This window comes from Lissotriton helveticus, chromosome 6 (genome assembly GCF_964261635.1).
Source record: "Lissotriton helveticus chromosome 6, aLisHel1.1, whole genome shotgun sequence".
In the NCBI taxonomy this organism is placed as follows: domain Eukaryota; kingdom Metazoa; phylum Chordata; class Amphibia; order Caudata; family Salamandridae; genus Lissotriton; species Lissotriton helveticus.
In genome coordinates, this window is record NC_136067.1 from 1092115822 (window position 1) to 1092142483 (window position 26662).

General features: G+C 45.3%; 1 protein-coding gene across 4 annotated transcripts in view; it reads left to right on the forward strand.

Annotated features, from left to right (window-relative positions):
* Positions 1–26662, forward strand: part of BIRC6 (baculoviral IAP repeat containing 6) — a 2208279-nt gene that overhangs the window by 315603 nt on the left and 1866014 nt on the right. For all 4 annotated transcript variants that reach the window (XM_078648748.1, XM_078648749.1, XM_078648751.1 and 1 more), the window contains exon 11: positions 20740–20886. In XM_078648748.1, coding sequence (XP_078504874.1) covers positions 20740–20886 — 147 coding nt within the window. The remainder of the gene's footprint in view (positions 1–20739; positions 20887–26662) is intronic.

The following is a 26662-nucleotide window of genomic DNA, read 5'->3' on the forward strand; positions in this document are numbered from 1 at the left end:
AGAGACTGCTGAGGAGTGCTGACGAGATTTACTAACAAATGAAGAGCATTAATTGAATGAGAAAGAAGCTGTGGAGGAGGACCTAAAAAATGTGGAGACGGGTAGGAGGCAAAGAGTAGGACCGCGTTACACCATTCATGAAGAATTTCATATAGGACAACAATTAGGTAGGGCAGAAATTCAGTATAAGAGAGAGTGTAGAACAGGAAGAAGCAAAAGAGCAACATTGAAAAGAATGGATGTAACCTTGTGGTGTAGTAATGAAAATTAGAAAATGACTAGGAACTACATGCATTAGCATAATGTGGGGAAGTAGGTAGATTAAACATTGACCAGGGTGCAGCAGGAGAACTAAAGGGAAGGAAAGTTGAAACTGAGAAGGATGTATGAGTGCCAAGCAGGCTAGCCATGGAGACATTGATCAGGAAAGTGATATACATTAATCTGCTTGAGACATGTGAGAAATGTTATGTTTAAATTACACCATAAGACAATAGTGTTATGCAGAGGGCACACTGAGTTATTAAACTGAGTCAAGACATTATTGAACATAAATTTTAAAGGAAAATGGGGCCACTTCACTCAAGCTCGAAATATTAATGTATGTGTTCTTTTCAGTCCAGAATTGTAGAGTGCTTTTAGTAGAACATACCTACTTAAAAATTCAAACTGCAATACTTGTCCGAAGGGCAGTGTTCAACACCGTAAATGAACTAATGGAAAATTATTAATGGTGTGAAAATAGAAAGTTGTGCTAGGTTAAAAATGCAATATTGGTGTGGGTGAGTATGTTTCAATACTATTATCCTAAAGGCAATAGCACACTAATCCCTCTCCTTATGGTGTAATGCTTTCCAAAAATTATGGGGTAATTGAAATGCTTTATATTGTTTCTGGAGATCCTGTGACTCATAACATTTAATTAATTATGTCGCCTAATTCTCCTACTGTTCCCCCTACTGTTCCCTCTACACCCTCTTCTCCAATTGTGTTTTTTTTTTTTGTTGTAAGCTTAACTGTGGTTTTCGCACTTTCTTTTTTCTTTCTATATTTGTTCCCCTGGAATTCTAAACTCCTACCCATTCCTCTGCTACTTTACCCTCCTCCTCATTCTATCATTCTCCCATGGGTACAGTCCAGTATTTTCCTTATTAGAAAACTGGTCCTGCCTTGACTTTTTTGCAGCACCAGTGCTCCATGTAGCATGCATACGCAGGGTTGCTTTCATTTTCTGGAAAGCAAATCAAAGAGAACTTTATGGGTGAGACCCTAAGCATTGTCTGCATCCTGCAAGTATTAAACAGGCTGTTTTACATGTAAGATATATGTTAGGGTTGCCATGCTACAGCGTGTTCTGAGTAAAGCAGCCTACATTTGAATTAGTATGGTAACATAGTTTTGTGTAATGTATTTTTACTTGTTACATGAATAATGTAGTCAGCAGAAACAACAAACTTGTTATAGGTTTGGCTTTCTTTTGTATTTGAAGTGTAATGACACTGACAGCAATTTTTTTAATGTCTGTTACACCGGACATCTTTGGCGTGGTATTCCCCCTGACATTTTTCCTTCGCTCCCTTATTTTTTCTGAACTCATTTTTGTTTGCTTAACCCCTTCCATGCTCATGACGAGCTCAGCTCATCATGCAGTACACTGCTCCTGTGCTCATGACGAGCTGAGCTCGTCATGAACAATGGGATTTCAAGAAGATCAGCACCAAGGATGAATTGCCTTAGCACTGATGTGGTAAAAGGCCCCCTGTTGGAAAGTACTTGAGCTGCAGCCCACTTGACCTAGCCAGATGACATACTGAAAGAGGTTCCTCCTTGGCAGAGGTCTGCCTGGTGCAACAGGAGGGCCCCATTCTTGAAGGCCTTCGGTGGCAGGTCGAGGCCCAGGCAAATGGACACTTCTGATGATCACCATATCTATTGGGAGAATGGTCTCCTGTATAGTGAGCCTAAGGTCCCTGAGCCTGGGGAAGCCCGTTTGTTGGCGCTCCGCCAGGACTGTCTTACTGGAGCTGGCTCATGATGTACTTTTTCCCAGTTGGTCACCCACTTAGTTGGCCCCGGATGGGAGTGACCACAAATGGGTTCTGCAGTTCTTAGACCAACTGCCAGGCCAGTTGGTAAAGCAAGAGTCTCCCCTGCTCCTCTACCCTGTCGCTGGAACCTCATTTCTTTTAATGGCATTTTGTGGCCTTTGTACCACAAGACCACACCTGGCAACAGGTTTATCCTGCCACCCAGTACCCTGCAGCCTTATCTGAAGACAGTGACTGCCCCCACAGGATAGTGAATTTTAACTGCAGATTCCTCACCTTGGAATACTCCTCCGGGGTCAGACTGGATCCGGGAAACTTTGAAGCAGTACCCCCTCCTAGCTGGAATGTGGCGCCTCTGTACCGTTGTTGTCTGTGCCAGATGTGACTTGTGCAGGCCTATATAAACACCACTCATTTGCTCCGACATCCTTTCCTTTCTTTCCATGCCGACTGACGTGGATCTAGCGCTATCTCTGGTCTCTTTGAGACCTTTTTTCCTCCAAGGTTTGAGGATTACATCTTAAAAAACATTTTTCCCAGGGTGCAAGGGACATGTCCCCAGATTAATCCTCTGGGTTCAAGCCTTGTGACGAAAGTCCAAGGCAGATGTCTGTTTCCTTTAGGGCCTGGGGTCTTCCCAAGGCCTCTGGTGAGTGTCCCTGGATGCACCCGAATTAGATTGAGGAACTGGAGACAGTTATTTGTTGCCTGGCATAAGGAGTGGAGCTGAAATCTAAAAGAGACTCCAAGTACCCTGAGTAGTTGCAGGTTCATCGCATCTCCAGGACACGCTCCTGGAGCAGTTTTTCAGTTCCGCTTCCACCTTATGCTTCGAGCCAGCCCACGTTTCCTGGATCCGGGGTGACTCTGCTCAACTCCATGAGTTTCAGGAGGCAATGATTCACTTATTCGCTCATGCGACTCCCTCTGAAGCATATTCAGGTCCCATGCAGCTGAGAAGTCTCCTAACTCCGAAGACATCTGGCAAGACCTCTTCAGGCGCTAGTTGGGCCCTTTAGATCGGTTTCCATAGCTGTGCCGAGCCCTTTGCTGATGCTGCTACTGGCATCATTTCCTATGTAAAGATTAGCCTCGCCGATGCTGGCACCAACGGCATTAGTAGAGCAACCAATGCCATTACTCCACGCTGCACTGCAGACCCTCTGGTGTGGACCTCAAAGCTGCTACTCCCAAATCCCAATTCTCACATTGTGCCCTGGGTTCCAAGCAGGGAACAATTACTCCATGATCTTTTTGACAAGGATGAGGGCACCTATGATGATACCATTAACTATCCAAGGGGCCAGCTGGTATGGTGAGTTCCTAGAAGCCAGGGGGCTGGATACATCACAGGATAGTGTGGTATTCTACTTTCTGGGGCCAGCCACTGAGGAGGCTGCATCATTTGCTTTAGTAGTGCACATAACCACAGAGATCATGGACCTTCAGCACCCTTGTCAGGAAGTGAAAACACATTTCTGGCTGAGGTCCTCCAACCTGTCTAAACTGTTTCTGAGCCTCTTTTACCTTTCAACAAGGTTTTGACTGAAAGCCATGGTTAAGCCCTGCTCAAGGGCTCTTGTAAATTGCCAGATTTCAGGCGCACTGTCCTCCACCAGGGAATCCAACCTCCCTCTCTTAGCACACCTCCCCTGAGAGTTTATTGGTGCTGGCTTCGGCTAGCTGGGTGCAGCCCAACTCATTTCCTTCCGCCCCTCTTGATAGGGAGTCAAAATGCATCAACATATTTGGTTGCAGGGTTTTCTCCTCTACAAATCTTGCTTTCCATTAATACCTCTTGTCTGCTCGGTCACTATAGACATGTTTATGGGCCTCATTGAGTCGTGTTTTGCCTCTAGTCTCAAAAGAGGCATGTGCCATCGTTTCCCAGACCATGTGAGACGGCCGGATTCATGGTAGCGAACAGAGAATAAAGAGATACAGAAAAGAACCATTTCACTTTGTATTCTGCTGTACATAAATATCTACTACCTGCTGGCGAAGAAGCAACCTCTAAAAAGTTTGCAGGCTCATTTGACCAGAGCGAAGGCTGCTACTGCTGCTTCGGCACACTAAGTGTGTGTTCTGGACATCTATTTAGCTGGTACATGGTCTTCCTTCCATACATTCACCAAGCCCTACTGTCTGCATAGCCAGTTTCAGCGTGACCGGCATTTTGCTCTTTCGGTCCAGCAGGACTTTTTTGTGTGAACTAGTTCACAAACCCACCTCCTAGGAGGTACTTCTCTGGTCTCTATTCCAAGCTGAGGAATCTGCAGTTAGAAGTCTCTATCAGAAGAGCAAGTTACCTACCTTCGGTAATGCCTTTTCTGGTGATGACTCTTGACCTGATTTAGAAGTCAACGGAAGGAATACTCAGTCACAAACTTGACCAATAACCCGTCTGCCGTATTATGGTCCTTATAGAATAGAATATGATCGTAATATGGCGGACGGGATATCTGTCACGTTTGTGATGGAGTGTTCCCCTCTGCCGACTTTGAATTCAGGCTGCAGACTAACTGCACATTCCTTATCAATCCTCCCCATTCTGTGTACTGGACTCTTTCACCTGAAAATATCCCAATCTAGCACTTTGCACACTGGTGAAGAACAATTTTATTTTGGCTCCATGTCTGCGGAAGTATCATGGAAACAACTGTCTGCATGCATGGGTCGAGTCTATATAGAGCTGTGCATGTCATAGCGAGCGTGGACAAAGTCCACAAAGAGCTGCAGGTGCCACCTTTCGGAGCACAAGTGGTACAATTTCAAAGTGTTCTGGAAGCAGTCGAGGCTTGTGCAGTATTCTAAGGTGAGGAATCTGTGGTTAGATAGTCTCTACCAAAAAAGCTGTTACCAAATGTTAGTAACCTGTTTTACGGGACACCTACTTCATGTACGCATACATGAAGCCAGTGTAAGGTAACCTGCAAGTGCTCCACACCATACCACACCCAATCCAGTAGGCTTGAGAGAATCAACAAGACCCTCAAAGGCATGATTATCGGCTGTCGGAGCCCTTGACACGTAAGTGGGACATTCTTTCACCTCTCTCACCTTTTGTTTGCCTACAAGGAAGTGACTCAGAAGGGGGTAGGGTTCAGTTAATTTGAACTTCTGTATGGGCAACCTGTCATAGGTCCTCTCTGCCTTGTGAAGTAGAGGTGGAAGCAAGCTCCCAGAGAAACCTCACCAAGATGCAGAAAGCCCCCCCAGACTCCACACAGGAGATTGATTGCCGCCAATTGCTGGAGGAATTATACTCCATGTTCTCACTTACCATGTGGATCATCACTCGGTGTACCCATGACATTGACACAGGCGCAGCATTTCAAGATTAAAACGTTCAGGCTGTTTGATAAAGTGAGAACCAGCATCAAGGTGGATGTAGCTATTGAACACCCTAACAGCCCATAGTCCAGACCAGTGGTTCAGGTACACAAGGTTCTGTGTCGACTACAGAGGGCTTAACTCCGTCACCAAGACTGACGCGACCTCATCCCCGAGCTCATGAGCTTATAAATTGATTGTTAGCTGCCAAGTTCCTGAGTACATTCAATCTTACACCAGGGTGCTTGTAGATTGACTTAACTGAGGGGGGCAAGGATAGGTCTGCATTCTCCACCCCAGAGGGCCACTTTCAATTTAGAGTTATGCCCTTTGTTTTAATGAATGCCTCTGCCACCTCCCAGAGGTTGTTGAATGTGGGTGGAGGTTGTACTCAAATTTGTCAGGGTAATCTGTTCAATCGGTATGTGTGCTATTTTGAATTAATGCATGCTAAGCATTTATGTGAAACCTGAAAGTGGCCTAACCCCAATGACTGGCTGCTAGGACTCCAGCATGCAACCACGAATTATAATTTGCAACATTCAATATTTTAATTCATATTCTTCATAACATTCCATATGTATCATCAATATCACATGATTATTTCTTTGTACAATTTCTTCGCTATACAAAAATTCAATGCATACATAAATTAAATTATATACATCAGTTCCATAGGAAACCACAAAATCTGAGCACCCAATGCATTTCGGGACTTTCTTGTCCCTTCATCAGGGGTTCCTGTCAAAAAGAAAAAAGAAAAAAGGAAACTATTTATCCAATGCCTCTATTGTTCTCTAAACAAAGTCTGTCAAAAAGAACCACAAATCAATGATTACTCGATCTCCTATATGCCTTCAAAACTCAGTCAGGTCTCTCCATTATGTATACTCCAAAATGCACTTTTATGCTACCCTACAACCAATCTAACTCCAAAATTTCTAAATAGTCTCACCTCTCCAATGCAGCTCCCGATTATATCATGCCGCAGAACTTTACTGTCAATGCCACCAAATCTAAATGTGAAAAGCAACATGCTTATTGGAGTTGCCCTCGTCGTACATTTTTATTCCATTCATCACACAGCTTAAAATGCTCACCTAATTCTTTCTTCACCACGGCACCTTTATCGTGACCTGTCAAGAGCACATAATTAATCATGAAATATGTGTGCATAGCGAGAAGAACGCGATTAAAACATACGACCAGCCTTCCTCAACTCCCCGTTAGAAACAAGTCTCACCTGCTCAGAGTATACGAGCTGTGGTGCGTCTCAGGCAAAGTTCTACGAGCGTCCTCTAAAAGACATAAACAAACCGCGGTTTGTGAATTACACTATTACGCGCCTAATGGGTATAATTTAAATAACTTGAAACCCGATGTTCCTTAGCATGCTTACCGTTCACGAACGCCCGGTGTGGGTTCTACCTTTCACGTCCTGAAACAGAGGGGGATGCACTTCCGTTTACTCCAGTATTGGAACTTTCATAGATTCCCATTGCTTGTATCATTCACCCTAATAGGTTCAAAAAATTAGGCCTAGGCCTCATTACATTTTGTAACCTATAGGTGTCCTTATGTAAAAAGACCCAAACTTATACTAGCAACCAATCAGATTAGCCTCGCCCTGTGGAACCTTCCTGAGAAAGCTCAGAGCCTCAGATTTTCTACCGCATCGTTGGTGACAGGGAGTCTCCTTAGAGCTCTGCTCTAACTTCTACTTTGAGGTATTATTTAAACAGTTTTTCTGTGAGAGGTTGTGGTTTCCAGTGATGAGGAGGATGCCAGGTCGACGTCTTCCAAGACATCTCTGAAGAGGGGTAGATCATCTGTGGAGGTATCATCTGAACCCCCCTCTAAGGCTGTGCGTGGGACCTCTGATAGGTCTGGCAAGCCCGAGCCTGGCGAATCTCCTCACGGAAGTGTAAAGGAGAGGGAAAGGCAAGCACCTCGGGTGCAGAAGGCAAAACTTGATGAGGGCTCGGCTGGGCCTTCACATCAAGATAAAGTTTCTAAGTCCTTCAAGAAACCAACTGTAGAGGCTTCAACAGTGGTTGAGAAAGGCTCCAAGGCCTCTTCAGTGACTTTGTCTCCTTACCCGTCGACGAGCCATCCCGCGTCGACTTCGATGACGACGAAAACTTCGACGACGATGCCGTCGACGAAGAATGGGTCGACGGCGACGACGATCACTAAGTCGACGGTAACCATCTCGTCGACGAAGACAATCCCGTCGACGACGACAGTTCCGTCGACGGTGGCAATCACATCGACGATGGCAATCTCGTCGACGATGACGATGCCGTCGACGATCCCGCCGACGATGACGAACCAGTCGACGACGAAGATGATCTCGTCGAAGGCCCCGTCGACGATGGCACCGGATATGGTGGACTCATTTATGACGCCGTCGACGGCAGTTCCAAGGAAAAGGAGGAGAACACCTGACATGACATCACCTAGAAAGGTGACTCCATTCCCCCCAGCCCTGTTATTGGACGAACAGGACTATTCTGAGGAGGAGAATGAGATGTATGGAGATGCTTATAGTCCATCGCAGTTGCATCTTAAATACCATGAGTCTGATGATGAAGATGGGTATTATTGCCAGCAAGAGCAGCGACAGCAAAATCAGGTCGCATATCAGGAAGCCCAAGTACAGAAGGGCATGGTTTCTATGCCCATGAGCCTTTTGACGGACTTAAGGGCAATGCTGGAGGAATATAGGAGCAGAAAGGGGTCGCGACCAGTGGAAGGTCAGGCGCAAGTTCAGCCAGAGGTGGTGGCAACTCAGTCGGTGCCCCCGGCACATGTGGAAGTAGAGGGGGAATGTCATTGGCAGACACCGGACCAGGATGACACTTCAGATGAGGATGGAGCAGGTGACAACCGTGATCAAAACCCGGATAGTGAATGGAATCAGTATATTATTCGGGATTCGGCTGCTCCGGTGCCGGACCCGATAGATTCACCTCCGGCGGATGTGGGAGGTTTCTTCAACTTAATGGAGAGAGCCACGGCACGCTTCAAGCTGGCCATGCCTACAACATCTACGGATTGTTTTTTATATGATTTTAAAGAGGCTTACCGTAAGGCAGTGGGTTCGATTCCCATTGTAGAGCATATATGGGAAGAAGGAAAGAAAGTAATGCAGGCCCCGGCGACGGTTATTCCAACTCTACCGCGCCTAGAAAAGAAGTATAAAGCTCCTGATGACAGTCCTGCCTGCTTGATTGGACAACCAAGACCGGACTCCGTCATATCGCAAGCAGCGCAGAAAAGATCGCGGAATCTTTCAGCCACCCTCACAACTCCACCAGACAAGGAGGGTAGAAGGTTAGACAACGCTTGGAAGCGTTTTTCATCAATGGCGAGCTTGCTGGTCCGGGCGGCCAATGCATTGGCTATTCTGGCGAGGTACGACCGCCAGATGTGGAGTGATGTCGCAGCATATATCGACCTACTGGCGGATGACCCTAAGGCCGAAGCACTGAAACTTCTTGAAGAAGGCCAACGTTCTTCAGAAATGATTGACTGCGCGATGGACATCGCAACCACTTCGTTCCGTGCTCTGGGTAGCGCGGCTGTTCTTAGACGGCAGGGTTGGCTGCGAGCAACTTACTTCCGGCCGGAAGTTCAAAATAAGATTCTTGACTTACCCTTTGATGGGGACATGTTATTTGGGAAACATGTCGATGACACCCTGCAGGGGATAAAGAAGGACACAGAGACTGCTAGAGCTCTTGGTACCCTACAATATAGGAAAACACCGTTCCGTGGAGCAAGAGGAAGAGGCTTCACTTCGCCAAGAGCTGGCTATCAGCAGCAACGGTACTCTCAGCAGTCACAGTCGTACAGACCTCAGTACGGCAATCAGTATTATCAGAGGCAGTCACAATCTCAGTCTTTCTCTCGTCAGAGTTCTCGTGGACGTCAAGGGCGTCAGGGCAAGGACGCTGGCAAGCGTCAATAGCGGCCTCCTGACTCTGCCGACTGTGCCTCCGCTCCATGGGTCTCCAGTGGGCGGCAGGATAACTCAACATCTGAGCAGCTGGGAAGAAATAACATCGGATCAGTGGGTATTGAACATCATCCAACATGGGCATACGCTAGAATTCCAGGAATTTCCACCTACAAGAGCTCCCCATGCCACTACTTCGAAACATCTAAACCTTCTGCAGTTGGAAGCTCAACAAATGCTTCAGAAAGGGGCGATCCAACGTGTTCGACTATCACAAAGAGGAGAAGGTTTCTATTCAAGATTTTTTCTGATCCGCAAATCAAAGGACAAGTGGCGTCCAATCCTGGATTTAAGGGAGCTCAATACCGATCTCGTGAAACTGTCGTTTCGGATGATTTCACTCCAAGACATATTGCGCCTCTTGAATCCAGGCGACTTCATGGCTATGTTAGACCTGGAAGATGCCTATTTTCATATCCCGATCCACCCAGCTCACAGACGTTTCCTTCGCTTCACAGTAGGCAAGAGTCACTTCCAGTTCATGGTGCTCCCATTTGGATTAAGATCCGCACCCCGGATATTCACGAAGGTGCTGGCCCCGGTAGCGGCTTTTCTGAGAAGACAGTCGCTGGAGGTATTCCCGTACTTAGACGACTGGCTGCTGAAGGCACCAAGTTTCCAAGCGGCGACAGAAGCGGTGGAAACATGTTTGAATCTCTTCACTCATCTGGGTTTACAACTCAACAGAGAAAAATCGGTTCTTCAACCAGCAAGTTCAGTGAAGTTCCTGGGAGCAATACTCGATACTCAGGTGTGCAAAGCCTTCCCATCGGAGGAGAGACAAATGAAACTCATGTCTTCAGCCGCTCGATTGCAAAAGAAAAGTTGGATGACAGTCAGGATGTACAAATCTCTTCTAGGGTCGATTTCATCCTGTATTCAATTGATTCCGCACTGCAGGCTGCGAATGCGCCCCTTGCAAGAGGAACTAGACCTTCAGTGGAAGCAGGTGGAAGGGTCCTTCAACGACAGGGTAACTGTCACCCAGCAGATGAAACAGTCAGTTTCATGGTGGATGAGAAGATCTCACCTCTCGGTGGGTCTCAGTTTCAGAGCGGCACCGGCTCCTCGCGTCATTACAACAGACGCCTCCCTTCAGGGTTGGGGAGCGGTCATGCAGGATCTCCAAGTCAGTGGACACTGGTCGCCAGGAGAACGTCGCTTACATATCAATGTTCTGGAGCTGAGAGCTATTCGATGGGCAATGTTGGCTTTCCTTCCAAGGATTTCAAATTCTGCCATTCTAGTGCGTACGGACAACACCACCGCAATGCATTACATCAACAAGCAGGGAGGCACAAGATCGCCACTGCTTTCTCAGGAGGCCCAGCTGCTATGGGAATGGGCAATCTCACAGAACATCAGGCTCGTGGCGGAACACCTTCCAGGAGTATGCAACACGAAGGCGGATACGCTAAGCCGCCTGAGGGCAGTCTCACACGAGTGGGAATTGGACGACGCAGTGGTCAAGGACATCTTCTCCCGCTGGGGGACCCCAGCGATCGACCTGTTTGCCACTCCGTTCAACAAGAAATGCCGGTGTTACGCAAGCAGGGAACACCATCGAGGATCGCTGGGGAATGCCCTTTTGATGTCTTGGTCCGGCGCATTTGTTTACGCCTTTCCGCCATTTGCCCTGATTCCTCGAGTCCTCAAGAAACTCAAGATGGACAAGTGCAGGATGATTCTGATAGCGCCCGCCTGGGCTCGCCAGTTCTGGTTCACGGAGTTGCTTCTTCTGTCGGAGGAACAGCCCATTCAACTTCACTCCAACCAGACTCTTCTATCTATGTCCAACGGCCAGGTTCTCCACCCGAACTCGCTTCAGTTGACAGCATGGCTCCTGAACACAGAGAGTTTAAGGATCTAGACATTCCGGAGGAATGCAGGAACATATTAGCACAAGCACGAGCTCCTAGCACTAATAAAACATATAGAGCTAAGTGGAAGAGGTTTTATTTATGGTGCCAGAGAGAAGGAGTGCAGCCATTCTCATCAGCTCCACATCAACTCTTACCATACATTCTTTCCTTGGCACAGGCAGGTCTGGCTCATGCTTCCACCAAGGTCCACTTGGCGGCTATTTCCAGATATAGGCGAACAAGATCTGGTCCTTCTCTGTTATCAGCAAGAGTGATAAAGCAATTTCTTAAAGGACTGTTTAGAGTGTTTCCGCCAGTTCGGCCTCCACCCCCGGTTTGGCATCTGAATGTAGTCCTGGCTCAACTGATGAGATCGCCATTTGAGCCAATACATAAGGCAGACTTAAAGTTCCTATCATGGAAGGTGGCGCTTCTGCTGGCACTCACCTCGGCAAGGAGAGTGGGAGAACTTCAGGCTTTGACGATCAAAGAACCTTACTTGCAGTTCAAGAACGATACCTTGATCCTCCGGATGAACCCCAAATTCATTCCGAAGGTACCGACAGACTTTCATCTTAATGAACCGTGGTTCTGCATTCCTTTTTTTCCTCGGCCCTCAACCCAGGCTGAGAGGACACTTCATTCTCTGGACGTTCAGAGATGTTTAAAATTCTATCTTCAACGCACAGCTGGATTTCGGAAGACGCCCCAGCTGTTTGTGGCTTTTGGAGCCCCAAGGAAAGGATTTCCGTTGTCAAAACAAGGGATTTCTAGATGGATATCGAGTGCGATCCGTTTCTGCCAAACGGCAGGCAAGCCGTTGGAAGGACAGGTGAAGGCACACTCCACAAGATCGATCTCTTCGTCTACAGCACTGTTTGCAGGAGTATCGATAAAGGATATTTGCAGAGCGGCCACATGGAGCAGTACTCACTCATTCACGAGACACTACTGCCTGGACGCGGCTGCAAAGGGGGATTCGGCTGTTGGTCAAGCTGTCCTGCGAAATCTCTTCCAGTAAGAGGTGAGCTTTCCTCTCTTCCCTCCTTCCTGTTTTTTCTCACAGTTCGTTTATTATGCTATGGTTACTGATTTATATTTATGATGATATGTGGTATCATTGGTTGATGATAGTTGGTAACTAGGAACGAAATGTTTGAGGCAGGCTAACTGCTATCTACTCTGATACAAGCAATGGGAATCTATGAAAGTTCCAATACTGGAGGAAGAAACAAGTTACTTACCTGTAACGTTAGTTCTCCAGTATTGGTAACTTTCATAGATTCCCATGCGCCCACCCTCCTCCCCTGGGAAAGCTCCCTTTTGGTCTAGGTGATTCGGTGGCAAGGCAACGGCTAAGAAAATCTGAGGCTCTGAGCTTTCTCAGGAAGGTTCCACAGGGTGAGGCTAATCTGATTGGTTGCTAGTATAAGTTTGGGTCTTTTTACATAAGGACACCTATAGGTTACAAAATGTAATGAGGCCTAGGCCTAATTTTTTACTTTTTTGCACCTATTAGGGTGTGTTTACCTAGGTATATATATATATATATATATATATATATATATATATATATATATATATATATATATATATATATAATTACCGAGGCTCCCATTCCGACGACGGGGAATGATACAAGCAATGGGAATCTATGAAAGTTACCAATACTGGAGAACTAAAGTTACAGGTAAGTAACTTGTTTCATCTTCCTCCTTCCTTAAGATCACCTGATTGCGTTGCGGCGCAACTAAACTCAGAAAACGGCCTCAATTTTTACCGCGAGTAGCACACTTTCGAACAAACTTTATTGAACTGCGGGTCCAATATTCAAGATACTAAACGAACAAAACAGCCTCAAACCTGCCTGCCAGTCATGCCATCATACCAGTAGTGATAAATATCTAAATTGTGCATGGGTCTAAATTTTCTATCAGAACTACGATATTATGCCAATGCAATGTCTATGGCTATAATCATTTTGTACATCATTTCCAAACTCCACGAAAGTACAAGCTTATTGATAAATTTCAGATTTTTTGTAAAGTACATACAAACTCTTAATGTGAAACTTATGTCAGTGATGCATTGGATGCAAACAAATTGATAATGAACATACAAACTCCTAATGTGAGACTTATGTTGGTAACCCTTTAGGTGCTAGCATAGTGACATTTGGTGTACTAAAGTGTATACATGTATTAGCTTTAATAGGCGTGTTGGGTCCTACGTGTAAAGCTGGCCAGCTGAAGATGGACTACTTCCCTAGAGAAAACAGCTCATTTCCAATTTATCATTGAGCCCGAAGGGCATCAAAGTTTTTAGTTTTTTGATCCAGAAGACTTCCTAAAAGGCCTAAAATATATTTTTTGCCTAAAATTCCCAAAAATCTTGATAACCCACCATTTAGACTCATTGTATCAGGTTGTGAATCGATCTGAACACCCAGGAATATTTATTGTTTACTTTTTGCAATCGTTCGTACAACGTTGGTCTACCTACATAGAAGATACCTCTGATTTCTTGAGGAGTTTAGCTGAAATATCAATGGAGTCAGTAGACACTTGGATCTTGTGCACAATTGATGTTGTTGCACTTTATACTTCAATTCCCCATGTATCTGGGTTGGAAGCAGTTGAATGGGCTCTTCTACAAGAGGAAAGACCTGAAACTTTGAAATGTTTTATCTTGGAGTTACTGGAATTTTGTTTAGTAAACAGCTATTTCGAATGGCAAGAACAATTTTTCATTCAACTTAACAGCACCTCCATGGGCTTTCCAGGAGCTCCCATGTACGCGAATACATTCATGGCAAAATTTGAAAATGACTATATCTTGTCAGATCAAACGTGGAAGGAAGGCCTAATTTTCTTCAGAAGATATATTGACGACATTTTTCTAATTTGGAAAAATTCAGAAACCGCGTTGATCAACAATATTCGGAGTTTAAACTTAGTGGATCCTAGAATCCATTTCACTTACAGTATGGATAAGCAAGCACTACCTTTCCTTGATGTGATGGTAGAATTAAAAGACAATCAAATCCAAACAAGCGTGTTCAAAAAACCCACGGATAAAAACAATGCTTTGCTGTACAAAAGCTTTCATCCAATCAATCTAATTCAAAATTTACCAGTATCACAATTCATGCGCATCAAGCGAATTTCATCAGAAGGAGTGTGTGATGAAACACTGGAGGAACAAAAATTGCGCTATATACGACGAGGCTACCCAGAAGAACAATTAGAAAATCAGATTTCCAAAGTGAAGGCTTTACCTAGATTACAACTTTTGGAGAAGAAACGTAAAAAGAGCACTAAGAGAATGGTGTTTGTTTCAACATTTTCGTCTGCATCTAGGGATATTAAAAAAATCATTGCCAGAAGATGGGAATTACTAGAGGCTGAAAGTGATTTTGGCACACTGTGCAAAGAGAGACTTCTGTTCGCCTACACACGGGCGCAAAATTTGAAAGACTTTTTAACGAAACGTACAAGAATCAGATCAACCTGAGGAGAAGAGCCCCCACGGGGGACAACAAAGTGTTGGAATTGCAAAAACTGCAATAATGTAATTTTGGGAAATGTTCTAGCACACCCTAGAACAGGAGAAAGTATACAACTACACCACACAACGAATTGCAACTCTGAACACCTTGTATACATGATCAAATGTCCATGTGGGCTCCTATATGTGGGCAAGACAGAGAGGAAAATCAAAATAAGTTTATCTGAGCACAAGAGCCGTATCAGAAATAAGAATACTACATCACCGTTGGCACTGCATTGGACTGAGCAGCGTCATTCTATAGCGCAACTAAAGTTTCAAATCATCGAGCAAGTTCCTAAAAATTGAAGGCATGGACAATTTAAAAAAACCTCCTGCAGAGGGAAGTCTTCTGGATCAAGAAAACTAAAAACTTTGATGCCCTTCGGGCTCAATGATAAATTGGAAATGAGCTGTTTTCTCTAGGGAAGTAGTCCATCTTCAGCTGGCCAGCTTTACACGTAGGACCCAACAGTCCTGATAAAGCTAATACATCTATACACTTTAGTACACCAAAGTCCCTATGCTAGCACCTAAAGGATTACCGACATAAGTCTCACATTAGGAGTTTGTATGTTCATTATCAATTTGTTTGCATCCAATGCATCACTGACATAAGTTTCACATTAAGAGTTTGTATGTACTTTACAAAAAATCTGAAATGTATCAATAAGCTTGTACTTTCGTGGAGTTTGGAAATGATGTACAAAATGATTATGGCCATAGACATTGCATTGGCATAATATCGTAGTTCTGATAGAAAATTTAGACCCATGCACAATTTAGATATTTATCACTACTGGTATGATTGCATGACTGGCAGGCAGGTTTGAGGCTGCTTTCTTTGTTTAGTATCTTGAATATTGGACCCGCGGTTCAATAAAGTTTGTTCGAAAGTGTGCTACTCGCGGTAAAAATTGAGGCCGTTTTCTGTGTTTAGTTGCGCCGCAACGCAATCGGGTGATCTTAAGGAAGGAGGACGACACGGAAGTGCATCCCCCTCCGTTTCAGGACGTGAAAGGTCGAACCCACGCCGGGCGTTCGTGAACGGTAAGCATGCTAAGGAACATCGGGTTTCAAGTTATTTAAATGATACCCATTAGGCGCGTAATAGTGTAATTCACAAACCGCGGTTTGTTTGTCTTTTAGAGGACGCTCGTAGAACTTCTCCTGAGACGCACCACAGCTCGTATACTCTGAGCAGGTGAGACTCGTTTCTAACGGGGAGTTGAGGAAGGCTGGTCGTATGTTTTAATCGCGTTCTTCTCGCTATGCACACATTTCATGATTAATTATGTGCTCTTGACAGGTCACGATAAAGGTGCCGTGGTGAAGAAAGAATTAGGTGAGCATTTTAAGCTGTGTGATGAATCGAATAAAAATGTACGACGAGGGCAACTCCAGTAAGCATGTTGCTTTTCACATTTAGATTAGGTGGCATTGAAAGTAAAGTTCTGCGACATGATCTAATCAGGAGCTGCATTGGAGAGGTGAGACTATTTAGAAATTTTGGAGTTAGATTGGTTGTAGGGTAGCATAAAAGTGCATTTTGGAGTATACATAATGGAGAGACCTGACTGAGTTTTGAAGGCATGTAGGAGATCGAGTAATCATTGATTTGTGGTTCTTTTTGACAGACTTTGTTTAGAGAACAATAGAGGCATTGGATAAATAGTTTACTTTTTTCTTTTTTCTTTTTGATGGGAACCCCTGACGAAGGGACAAGAAAGTCACGAAATGCATTGGGTGCTCAGACCTCCCAGAGGTTGGCCAACCGGGTCCTGACTGGATTGGAGGACTTCAGTGCTGCCTACTTGGCCTAGATTGTGGTCTTCATCTCTAGCCAGGATGACTACCTGCCCCACCAGTAAATGTCAGGGTATGGATCAGTTGTGTACTTGGGCCACCAAGATGGTGGGGGTAAAGTACACAATGTCTAGTGGGTGCATTTCTGATACACAATAGTCGTCCCATCTGTTTCACTGCAGCAGGATAACTCTCGCGAGACACTGGAGGAAAGGAAAACTCTTTCCTTTTCCCCGGTGTGCCTCTTTGACCAGGATATCTCCTCAGGTGAGAGGGCTCACCCAATGGTCCCCCTTGCTGGACGCACTGGAAGCAAATGCCTTCCAGGGCATCCCCGGTTAGTCCGCATTATGGCATGCCATGTGCGTGCTGATGTCATAATTGCATCTTGGGTGGCAATGCAAGTGCTTCTGCTGATATCCACTGTGAAAACATGTGGGGAGTAGGAGGACCTGTGCGGGGAGCACCAGCCCTTTTCCAGTGGACGTAGGAAGCGGTACTAAGGACGTGTCAAGCACATCCTTACCACCCAAGGTGCTTATGGTATGTCACATTAGACTGACCCCTGAAGGTTAAAATCAACTTATGATAATTACATGGAATGGTGCACCCACAAATTGGAAAGTCCACATATCTGTATCCTTTAAAACTTATTTTATTGAAATTCCACGTTTTTCTTACAGATGGCCCAGAAAACATTTTACAATTTTCGTTCAAATAAATTTGAACTTCTTCGATAGTTCACAAAGTTGTTTCTTCCTTTAGTGATTTTTCGAAAGATCCCTTGGTTCATTTGCCAGAAATCTAATCATACTGCAAAACAATTATCAATTTCAAGGTGGGGTAATTGTATCCCATAATCTTGAAACCTGAATCTGTGTCTACCGTCCATGCAGCATTTCTTCCCACACACGACTTCCCCAAAAAATCAATTAAAATTAACTAATATATTTATTAGTAATGGAGAATGTTTGCTAGAGGCAGCCTAGAGCTGGTTGTAGATTTGGGTGTGCGTTCAAGATAGGGCTTCGTGAAATTTAATTATGCCGTTGTAATTTTGCTTTACGTTTGTTACCTGAAATTTTCACGCTGTGTAATTAAACACTGTTCGCACCAAATAATATAAAAGGCTAGAATGTGAGCAGGTGTTCCTCACACCACTTATGGTTTGTAATGTTGTTTTTGTTTTACCATGAAATGCATCATTTGATATTTTCAGTAAAACGAACAATACAAAAGAGAGCACTGTTAACCACGGCATCTCACACCTGGACATTTTTAACGCCCCCAACCCTCCCCCTCTCAGTGGGATTCTCAAAATTGCTTGATGGCCCTCTGTTTGCAGACCACTAAAGTGTCTAGGGCATCTCAAATATTACCTCTGTAGTCATTCCAATTTCCTCAAATGTTGACCCGTTTTCGAGGGCAGCCCCAACCTTCCTAGACAGCCCTTTCAGCGAGCATGCACCAGTTCATGTCCTGTTTCCAACCTTCTAACTGGGGCAACTGTTCGGCTCCCCACATTTTGGCGATATTTATTTTTGCGATGGCCAATCTCAACATTAACCATATACGTCACATACTTAAAGCACACAAACAATTGAAATGAGATATGGTGATTTATGATTCAAAGAGAAATGGAAACTAATTTATTTATAGCATTAGTCAAATGTAGTGGTTTGTGACCATGTTAAAATTGTTTGGAGATTTAACACCAAACAGAAAATATTCACAATCCTACTATGTTACTAGTTAGCCACAAGAGGCAATGATGAAATCAGCACAGCTAACACGTTTTTAGTCTAAAAGACTTCCTCAGGACTGTGATAACAAAAGACATGAAGATATGTACTTCTATTTTTCAAAGTGGTTGGTCAATCACTCCCCCCCCCCCCCAAAAAGGGTGCGATAAGAGAACCAAAAACAAAGTGTTGTCCGACCTATAAAGCATATTGTGCTCCATGCTACCCCCCCCTAATGTGAAAATAAGTTCTCTAAAGTGTAAATCACAACAAATCTGCAACCATATAGAAAAATGCACTTATCAAGGATCGTGGGGATAAATAGTAACGTGGAAGGTTTATGAATATTTCCAGCTTTTTGGGACATTCCCAAATCTGATAAAAGGTACCAACATGGCCACAACCCCTTCTGCAGTTGCCACTTGTCCTACCCATCTTAAACAACGTAGTTGGGGAGTAATACAAACGGTAAAGGATATTAAATTGTATTAGGCGGAAGCCAGAACATATGGCTACCTCTCTAGGGGAGAACGTGGCTTCCTGACAATTGTCAACCTTGAGACACCCATATCATGTTACCAGCTTTCACGAATGTGTGTCAGGTTCTTAGGTGTGTTTTTTTTCTTGTATGGCAGTGATGTGGCCTTGCATGGCATATATTTGTTAAGTACTCTATACTGCAATGGTGAGGACTTCAGTTGTAAAGTTTCCCTCCACAGCGCCACCCTCAATGCACGTCTGACCTGCTAATAGCGATATGCCTCAGTAGGTGCGTACTGGTAGTCTTGCTGTAAGTCTGTAAAGGGAGCGACATCACCCTGTTGCTATGTGTAAATGTAAATGTAGCGTATTTTGTAAAGCGCACAGCTGCCCCAACGGGGCGTCCCGGCGCTGTATAACGCTGTGGAACTCTTCCTGGCTCTCCCTGTGAGAAGCCCCTCCTGGGCACCCCCAAGGTGAAGACAGGCATCCCAGTGTTGTAGGGGCCGTTGTGGATATTAAGCAAGCTATTGCCCAGAGTTGCAGCGTGGGACCCATGATTAGAGTAGGTGTCGAGGCGAGAATTATCGAGTCAGCGGACATTGAGCTCAAGACCCTGCTGCGTCAAGACTTGAACCCTGGTCCCGGGCCTAATCTCTGCTTCAGAGTCTGCTGCTCTAACCAGTGAGCCGCACTTCTCCACTATAAATCCCCCACCCTGGAGATGCCGATTCGGTCCCACCTATCAAAGTCCTGGAGGCGACGCAATGTTCACAGCACCGCTGTGTCCCAAAGGGGTGTGACCTGTGTTGTCTTCACTTTCCAAACCAGGAATAGAGTGGCTTTGTACCAGATGTCAACGACTAGTGTTGTCGGTCCCTAGAGTTTCAAGCACCTGGACGGACTGTAGAGTGCCCTTGGATAACCCCCTTGCAGCTTACTAACTTGTCCATCTGGTAGGCTGGTTCAACCCAAAGACCCACCCGTTGATAGACAACTACACCGCCCAGTAGTACTTTTGGATCTCCTGCAAGACCACTCCACCATCATACCAGCCCCTCTTCAAATAATGTGATACAATTCACACTGGGCCATCTTCCCTCAACAGTGTTATGATCTCACCATCTATGGCCTTCAAGTACGACCTGTGAACTGGTTAGGGCATGTGTTGCTAAATATATAGGAAACGTGGCAGGGACATCATTTTAAACACTGCAGCTCTGTCCAGGAGCGTCAGCCGGAGGAATCTCCAATGTTGGGTATCTTGTTTTAATCTTTCTAGAGGTGGCGGCAGGTTCTTGTAGAAAAAAACAAAAAATGTTGCGTTCATTGTGACCTAGAGTCCATGGTAGCGGAACCCCTCAGCAACCTTTCCAAAGCGCAGGCACAGGGCAATCTTGGTGGTTGCTCTTGCAGGTTGTATATTTGGGCTTTTCGGCAATTTAACATTTACGCTAAGTAGCTTCCAAATATATGAAATATCTGCATTTACTAGTCTACTGTAAACTCTGGATCTGTCACACAAAGGTGGAAGTTGTCCGCATATAAGGAGATTTTATCCTCCCATTGTTCGGTCCATTGCAGGCCCGATCCACTTGGTCCTGGAAATGCATCTTAAATTGACCCAAGAACTCGTGTCGCTCTAAAATATGGTGTTAAATGAGAGATTTGTACTGTAATTTCACACTATTGTACAAAAGCAAATTATGCGAATTTCGTACACACCTAGTCGAAGGACTTCAATGTTAGTTGTGTTTCATGTTGAACTCTTATGCATTGCTCAGCTTGAAGTTGCTGTTAACAGCGTAGTTACAGTGGCTTAATAAAAACACTTTAATGCAGATTGTTTCATTTTGCACTCAAAACTGCAAAAGATATGCATTTATTTTCATTGATTCCAGGTGGAGAACTTCATTTCCTTCAAATTGGGGGAACTTGTGATGACATTGATGAAGCAGATATACTTGATGGATCTATATCTAAAGTTGTAGAACAACTGACAGAAGGAAACAAACCATTGTCTAATCCCTCCAGTCCAGGCATTACAGGTAATAATGCATTGTGCTTATTTTGTAATGTTTCTTTATTTTTTATTGGTCATTTGACTTTAAATGATTTGTTTATGTAATGGCAAGTGTATACATGATTGCAGTCCGCTTTGAGACCTATACCACGATATTCTGGTTAGACAAATGACACACTTTGGTATCCATGACCATTGTAAATATACTCAGTAAATTATGCTCCATAAAGCATTTAGTAAAGGATTTACCAAAGGGAGAGATGCTTGCTTATGCACCACACCATATACCACCTTCAAATTAGAGTTTAAATTCAGTTTTTGAGTTGACTTATGTTTTTTGTGTTCCTATCTTTTTAACCAATGTGCATTACATCCTTAAGCCACCTGACTAATAAGAGTTTTTTCAGTAGGTTAGTCTTTGCATAAGGTAAGTGAAGCAGAGGTACAGTTAAACAACTGTATTTGTAGATTGTATTGTATTTGTAGACGTAGCACTTTTATTACAAGGTTGTTTGGGCAGACATGTGCTGAAACGTTTTTTAAAAAGAATTAGCATTAGGTTGCCTTACATTATAACGGAGTTATTTTAATTTTTGGTGCATTTTACTCAATATTTTGTTGCATTTCTCAAGTAGAGAAACCTAATTCCTTGCACACTAACCAAGGAAACATTGCCAAAAATGTCTGTAGTTAAGCAAAACTAAATGTGGCGTTTTCTTGTTACTGTAGATTGTGCAATTATGTAATCATTGCACAAATCACTAAAGTGGGTTATAATCAATTAAGTTGCACAGTTCATGTGATGATGGATATCAAGGTCAGGACTAAATGAAAAGTATAAAATCTAGATATTTTCAAAATGTTGTATGAACTAAGAGATCTCTGGGTGTGAGCCTGACCTCCCTTACCCTGACTAGCTGGCTGGTAGAACATGCTGAAAATGTTTGTCATATTTTTAGCTGTTTTTTTCAGAACTTGATAATTCCCTCCAGTCTTTCTTGTCCAGGAATATATGCCTTCCAAGACTTGTCCTTTGACTTTGTTCTTCTCACATCCTGAGCGTGGGGCTACCAGATATTGTAGGAAACTGGCTCTATATTTACTATACCAAAATGAGGTATAGTGTGTATAGAGTCCAGGTGACCCCCGAGGTAGGCAGAGGTTAAAGTTAGATAGAACCTTACTCTGTATTTGTGGTAGAGTGGTTGAGCAGTAAGGCAGTATCAGAGGACAGTGTTACGCATTTGATTTACACACACAGTCAGCAAATGAATTCACACACTCAGCAAATGAATTCACACACTCAAGGACTGAACTCTAGACCAATTGTTTTTGTATAAAAAAATATACTGTTTTATTTTTAGAACCAAGCAAGCCTGGCACAGGTAAGCATTAAATACTTTACAGTAATAAGTTGCTGATTGTAGAACAGTTTGAAAAATGCAATAGGAATTGTACTTTGTTTGATTTACAGGGGATGCAGTAGGTTGCAATACTTAGCAAATACAGTACATTGAAATGAATAGGCTTTTTCAGTAAATTACAGGTAAGTTACTTTTTACGTTACTTTTCAAAATAAGTGCTGGATACCTAGATTCAGCACTGGAACATTTCCTGCAAACAGGTAAGTAAATACGCTTTGGTTATTCGTGATATTTTTAAAGAATATTTTTAGATTTCAAAACTCCACACTTAGAAACTTTTTGGAAGAAAATTGTCAATGTTATCCTATGGAGGAAAAACAGGTTATCGGTTCATAGGTGAGTTATCGACTGTGGGAGTTAAGGTTCTGGGGTTAGACTCAGGGGTCCCCCAGGGTCAGTGATGCACTCTTGTTACACTCTCAGCGACAATAGGGCGTCTGGGTGCAGAGTGTTGAGCCCAATTTTAACCAATGGGTGATAGGGGCTTCCGGTTGGTGGCTGCTGGCAAGTAGGCCACTGGGTTGTGGGAGCAAAGCTCCTAGGGTTTAGGTCAGGGCAAATGAGGACACAAGCACAAAAGGTGCACCCTCAGCTGCACTGAGGCGGCCGGGTGCAGAGTGCTGTTTCGACGTCGAGCGCCCTGTTTTCAATAGAGCACCTCCGGTTTGCAAAAGCACTGCTGGCAGAGAGACAAAGAACTTCTTGTTGCGACCACCACTTCGAGAGGTAAGTTGGGAAGTTAAGGGTTGGATACGCACCGTTGGTTTGGGCACACAAGGCCGTGGGGCGTCGGGTGCAGGGGTGCCTTTTGGGGTCGGATCTTCTTACCAGCTCCTGGTCGCGGTTAAAGGGGTCCTTCTGGATTTAGGCTGCAGGTGTCGGTTGGAGGCTTGAGGCAGGTCAGGGGTCGCCGGATCTCAGGTCAGGATAGCGGGGCTTACCTACTCGTGGTGTTTTTCCACTCTAGCTCGGGCCGGGTTCAGTGGGTGCAGAGTGGGCTGTATTTGCGGTCTTCGGCTGCTGCCAAAGGTGGCAGTTGAACAAATCCGGTGTTCACGGGAGAAGCAGACTTTGGGAGTGAAGGCAGGCCGGTCCTCCGGGGTTTTCGAGGTTGCTGGCTGCAGGACACACTGGGATTTCGCAGGAGCAGGTTTGAGGGGTGTTAGAATTGGGGGTCTCTGGTTGGCACAGGTAGGTACTTGTGCCAAGCAGGGACCCTCTCCTCTAGTCAGGGCAAGGGAATTACCCTCTTAAAATAACCCCTGCTCACCCTCTAGGCGGCGTGGCGCGAGCAGTCAAGGCTAGTTCAGAGGCGATGTAAGTTAAGCATTCGTGACCACATACAGTAACCCAGTGACAACACTACAAATGGACACCAAACAAGGTTTTGTATCAAAAATAAGTTATACTTTATATAGAGTTAGCACAAGACCAATAAACGACAAAAAGAATCCACAGTAGTATCAAATTTCAAGAGTTCTTGTTAAAAGGGTGTCAATCAAAGTTCTGTGTGAGTCAGTAGCCTTGTCCGGCTACAGCGTGCTGAAAGAACACAAAGTCTAACAAATCCAGCGGACCGCGGCGGTCCGTGCCCACTCAAATGACGACAGACTCAAACACAGTACCGTTCCTTGGGGCAGCTGGCATGGATGTGCGAGCCGGTTCTGGTGATCATCGCGGTGCAGGAAAAGAAAGCGTTGCAGGTCACGATGTCTCTTCCGTCGCGGTGCAGTCTACGGCTCGTTGACGGCGTCGGTGAGCTCAGAGCTTGCGTTGTTCGGGGCAGATGTTGCTTGTTGCGGTGCTTCCAGCTTTACGGTGGGGCGTTCGAGCTGGAGTTCGGGAGCTGGCGTCAGTCAGTCCGGACAGCGGTGCGAGTCGGGCGGGGCGTCGCGAAGTGTGCGAGGCGGTGCCCAACTCCGGTCCGGTCACAGGACTCTAAGGCAGCAGCAGTGACCGCGTCGGGCAGACCAGTTCGATTCGGCGTAGCACGTTGCGGTGTCCTTCAAGTCGCGGTGCAGGCTACAACTCGTTGACGGTGTCGAGACGGAGTCGGTGAGCGCAGAGCTTGCGTTGTTCGAGGCGGACGTTGCTCAGTACAGTGCCAACAGGACAGCGGGCCGGTCGTGAGAGTCGGTCACTGCTCCCTGCCTCTGTAGCCACTGGAACAGTAGCAATTCACAAAGGCTGGTGAAGTCCACTGGTCCTGGGACTTCGGTCAGGGGGCAAGCTCTCTTCCAAGTCCTTGGAGATCTTTTTAGCACAAGTTGAAAAGCAAAGGTAAAATCCACAAAGTCCTTTCTCCTCTCTAGGCAGCCCGGCAACCACTGCAGGGCATTCCCCCAAGCAGCACTTCAGCTTGGGAATAGTCTCTCCTCAGTTTCTTCCGATCCTTCTCTTCAGCAGAGGTTTCTTCTTGTCAGTTCCAAGAGTGATCTAATTCCTTGGAATCAGGGTCCCAATATTTATATCCCCAAATACTTTGTTCTCTGAGGGGAGAGGGGCCTGTACCCAGTCAAAACCAGTTCTGAAGTACTCTGTTTACCAGACTTCTCCTTTCCTTTCACAGTGCAGGGCAGGCACATCAGGCACCCCACAGGAGGTGGAGCCAGCATTGTGGAAGGCAGGTACAGTCCTGGAGCACTTTGTTGACAGTCTTCCTTCTCTTCTTTCAATGTGCAGGGCAGACATCAGACGCACCACCGGGGGTGGAGCCAGCACTGTGGGGGTCGGGCACAGTCCTATTCGGGTCCCAGGTGCAACTCCTCCCTCCCATCTTGGATGCAGATCTCCCTATTCACCACCAGGCAGCCCCAGCCTGTCTCCTGGAATTCCCCAGTCCTGTCACACACAAACCCAGACAAGGAATACACAACCTAGCAGAGGTGGGCTTAAATGGTTAGGCAAGCAAATACCTACTTTCTAAAAGTGGTATTTGAAAACACAGAATATTAAAATAAACTTTACTGAAAGATGTATTTTATTATTCTGAGTCCAGGCATACTAAACTCGAATTTCTTCCATGTTCTCTGAGTCTGTTAGGATTATAACATGTAACAATCAAGCAGCCCATTCTAACCTATGGGGAACAAGTAGCCTTGCAATCGTGAAAAACGAAAATGGCTTTAATTCACTATTAGGACATGCCACACACATCAGGGCTTGTCCTACCTTATACTTACAATGCACCCTGCCCTTGGGCTTGCCATAGAGGTGACTAATATGAAGACAAGGGAAGGTTTAGGGACTGGCAAGTGGGTGCACTTGCCTAGTCAGCATGATCGTACCAGACTGCACACAGGTTCTGCAATGGCAGACCGTATACCCATTTTACAAGTCCGCTTCTGTGGGTGGCACAATCAGTGCTGCAAGCCCACTAGCAGCATTTGGATTTACACGCCCTGGGCACACTCAGTGCACTGTACTAGGGTCTGACAAGTAAACCAAATATCCAATCATGGAACCACTAATCAATACATCAATTTACAGTAGGAAGCACTTGCGCTGTTGCACTGAATAGCAGTGGCACAGTGCCCAAACATCTAACACCAGAAAAACACATGAGGCAACGGCAAAAAATGGAAGGGAGACCCACGCCAATGGTGCCAGGTCTAACAAGGGGAGACAGGCCTGTAGGGCCAGGGGCAAGTCAGTGGGTGTCTTCCTCTTTTTAGCTGGCTGCACGGCTGTTCGGTCCTTCTTTTCTTCCTGTGATATCTGGATCTGAGGAAGCAAGGTTCAGGGTGACCCCCAAAATACTAGATTTAGGGGTGTTACAGGTAGGTAGAGGGCTGGGACCAAAGGGTCCCTTCCCTTGGGTAAGTACACCCCCTATTGTGCCATCCTCCAGTGGGAGAGGGGCAGGAGCCTGTCCCTGGTTGCTTAGGTCCCCCATCCTCAAGATGGCGGGGACTCGGAGTTGTGCTTCACCTCGCCTACCCCACCTGAGGGGTGGGCACACCTCTCTCCTTCACTTATTTTTCCCTCTGGTTCTTCCGCCCAAAGTGGGGGGTAGAACCAGTGGGAACAGTTGCTGAAAGCAGCAAGTGGTCTGGGGAAGCTCACAAAGGTGGCATGCCTTTGAAGCTTCCACTTCGTAAACCCTGCCCATCCTGGGGGAGGAGATTTGGCACCCCGTCCCAGACTGTGCATTGTTTCAGGCCCCAGAGAGCAGCAGCCTCTCTACCCAGGGGTCCATTAACATGCCTGTTGATGGCAGATTAATCAGCCACTCAGTCGGGACACTAGAGGTGGGTTCGTTTCCAGGGGGCATATTGGAGATGCCCTCTGTGTGCACTTTTCAATAAATCCCACACTGGCATCAGTGTGGGTTTATTGTGCTGAGAAGTTTGAATCCAAACTTCTCAGTTTTCAGTG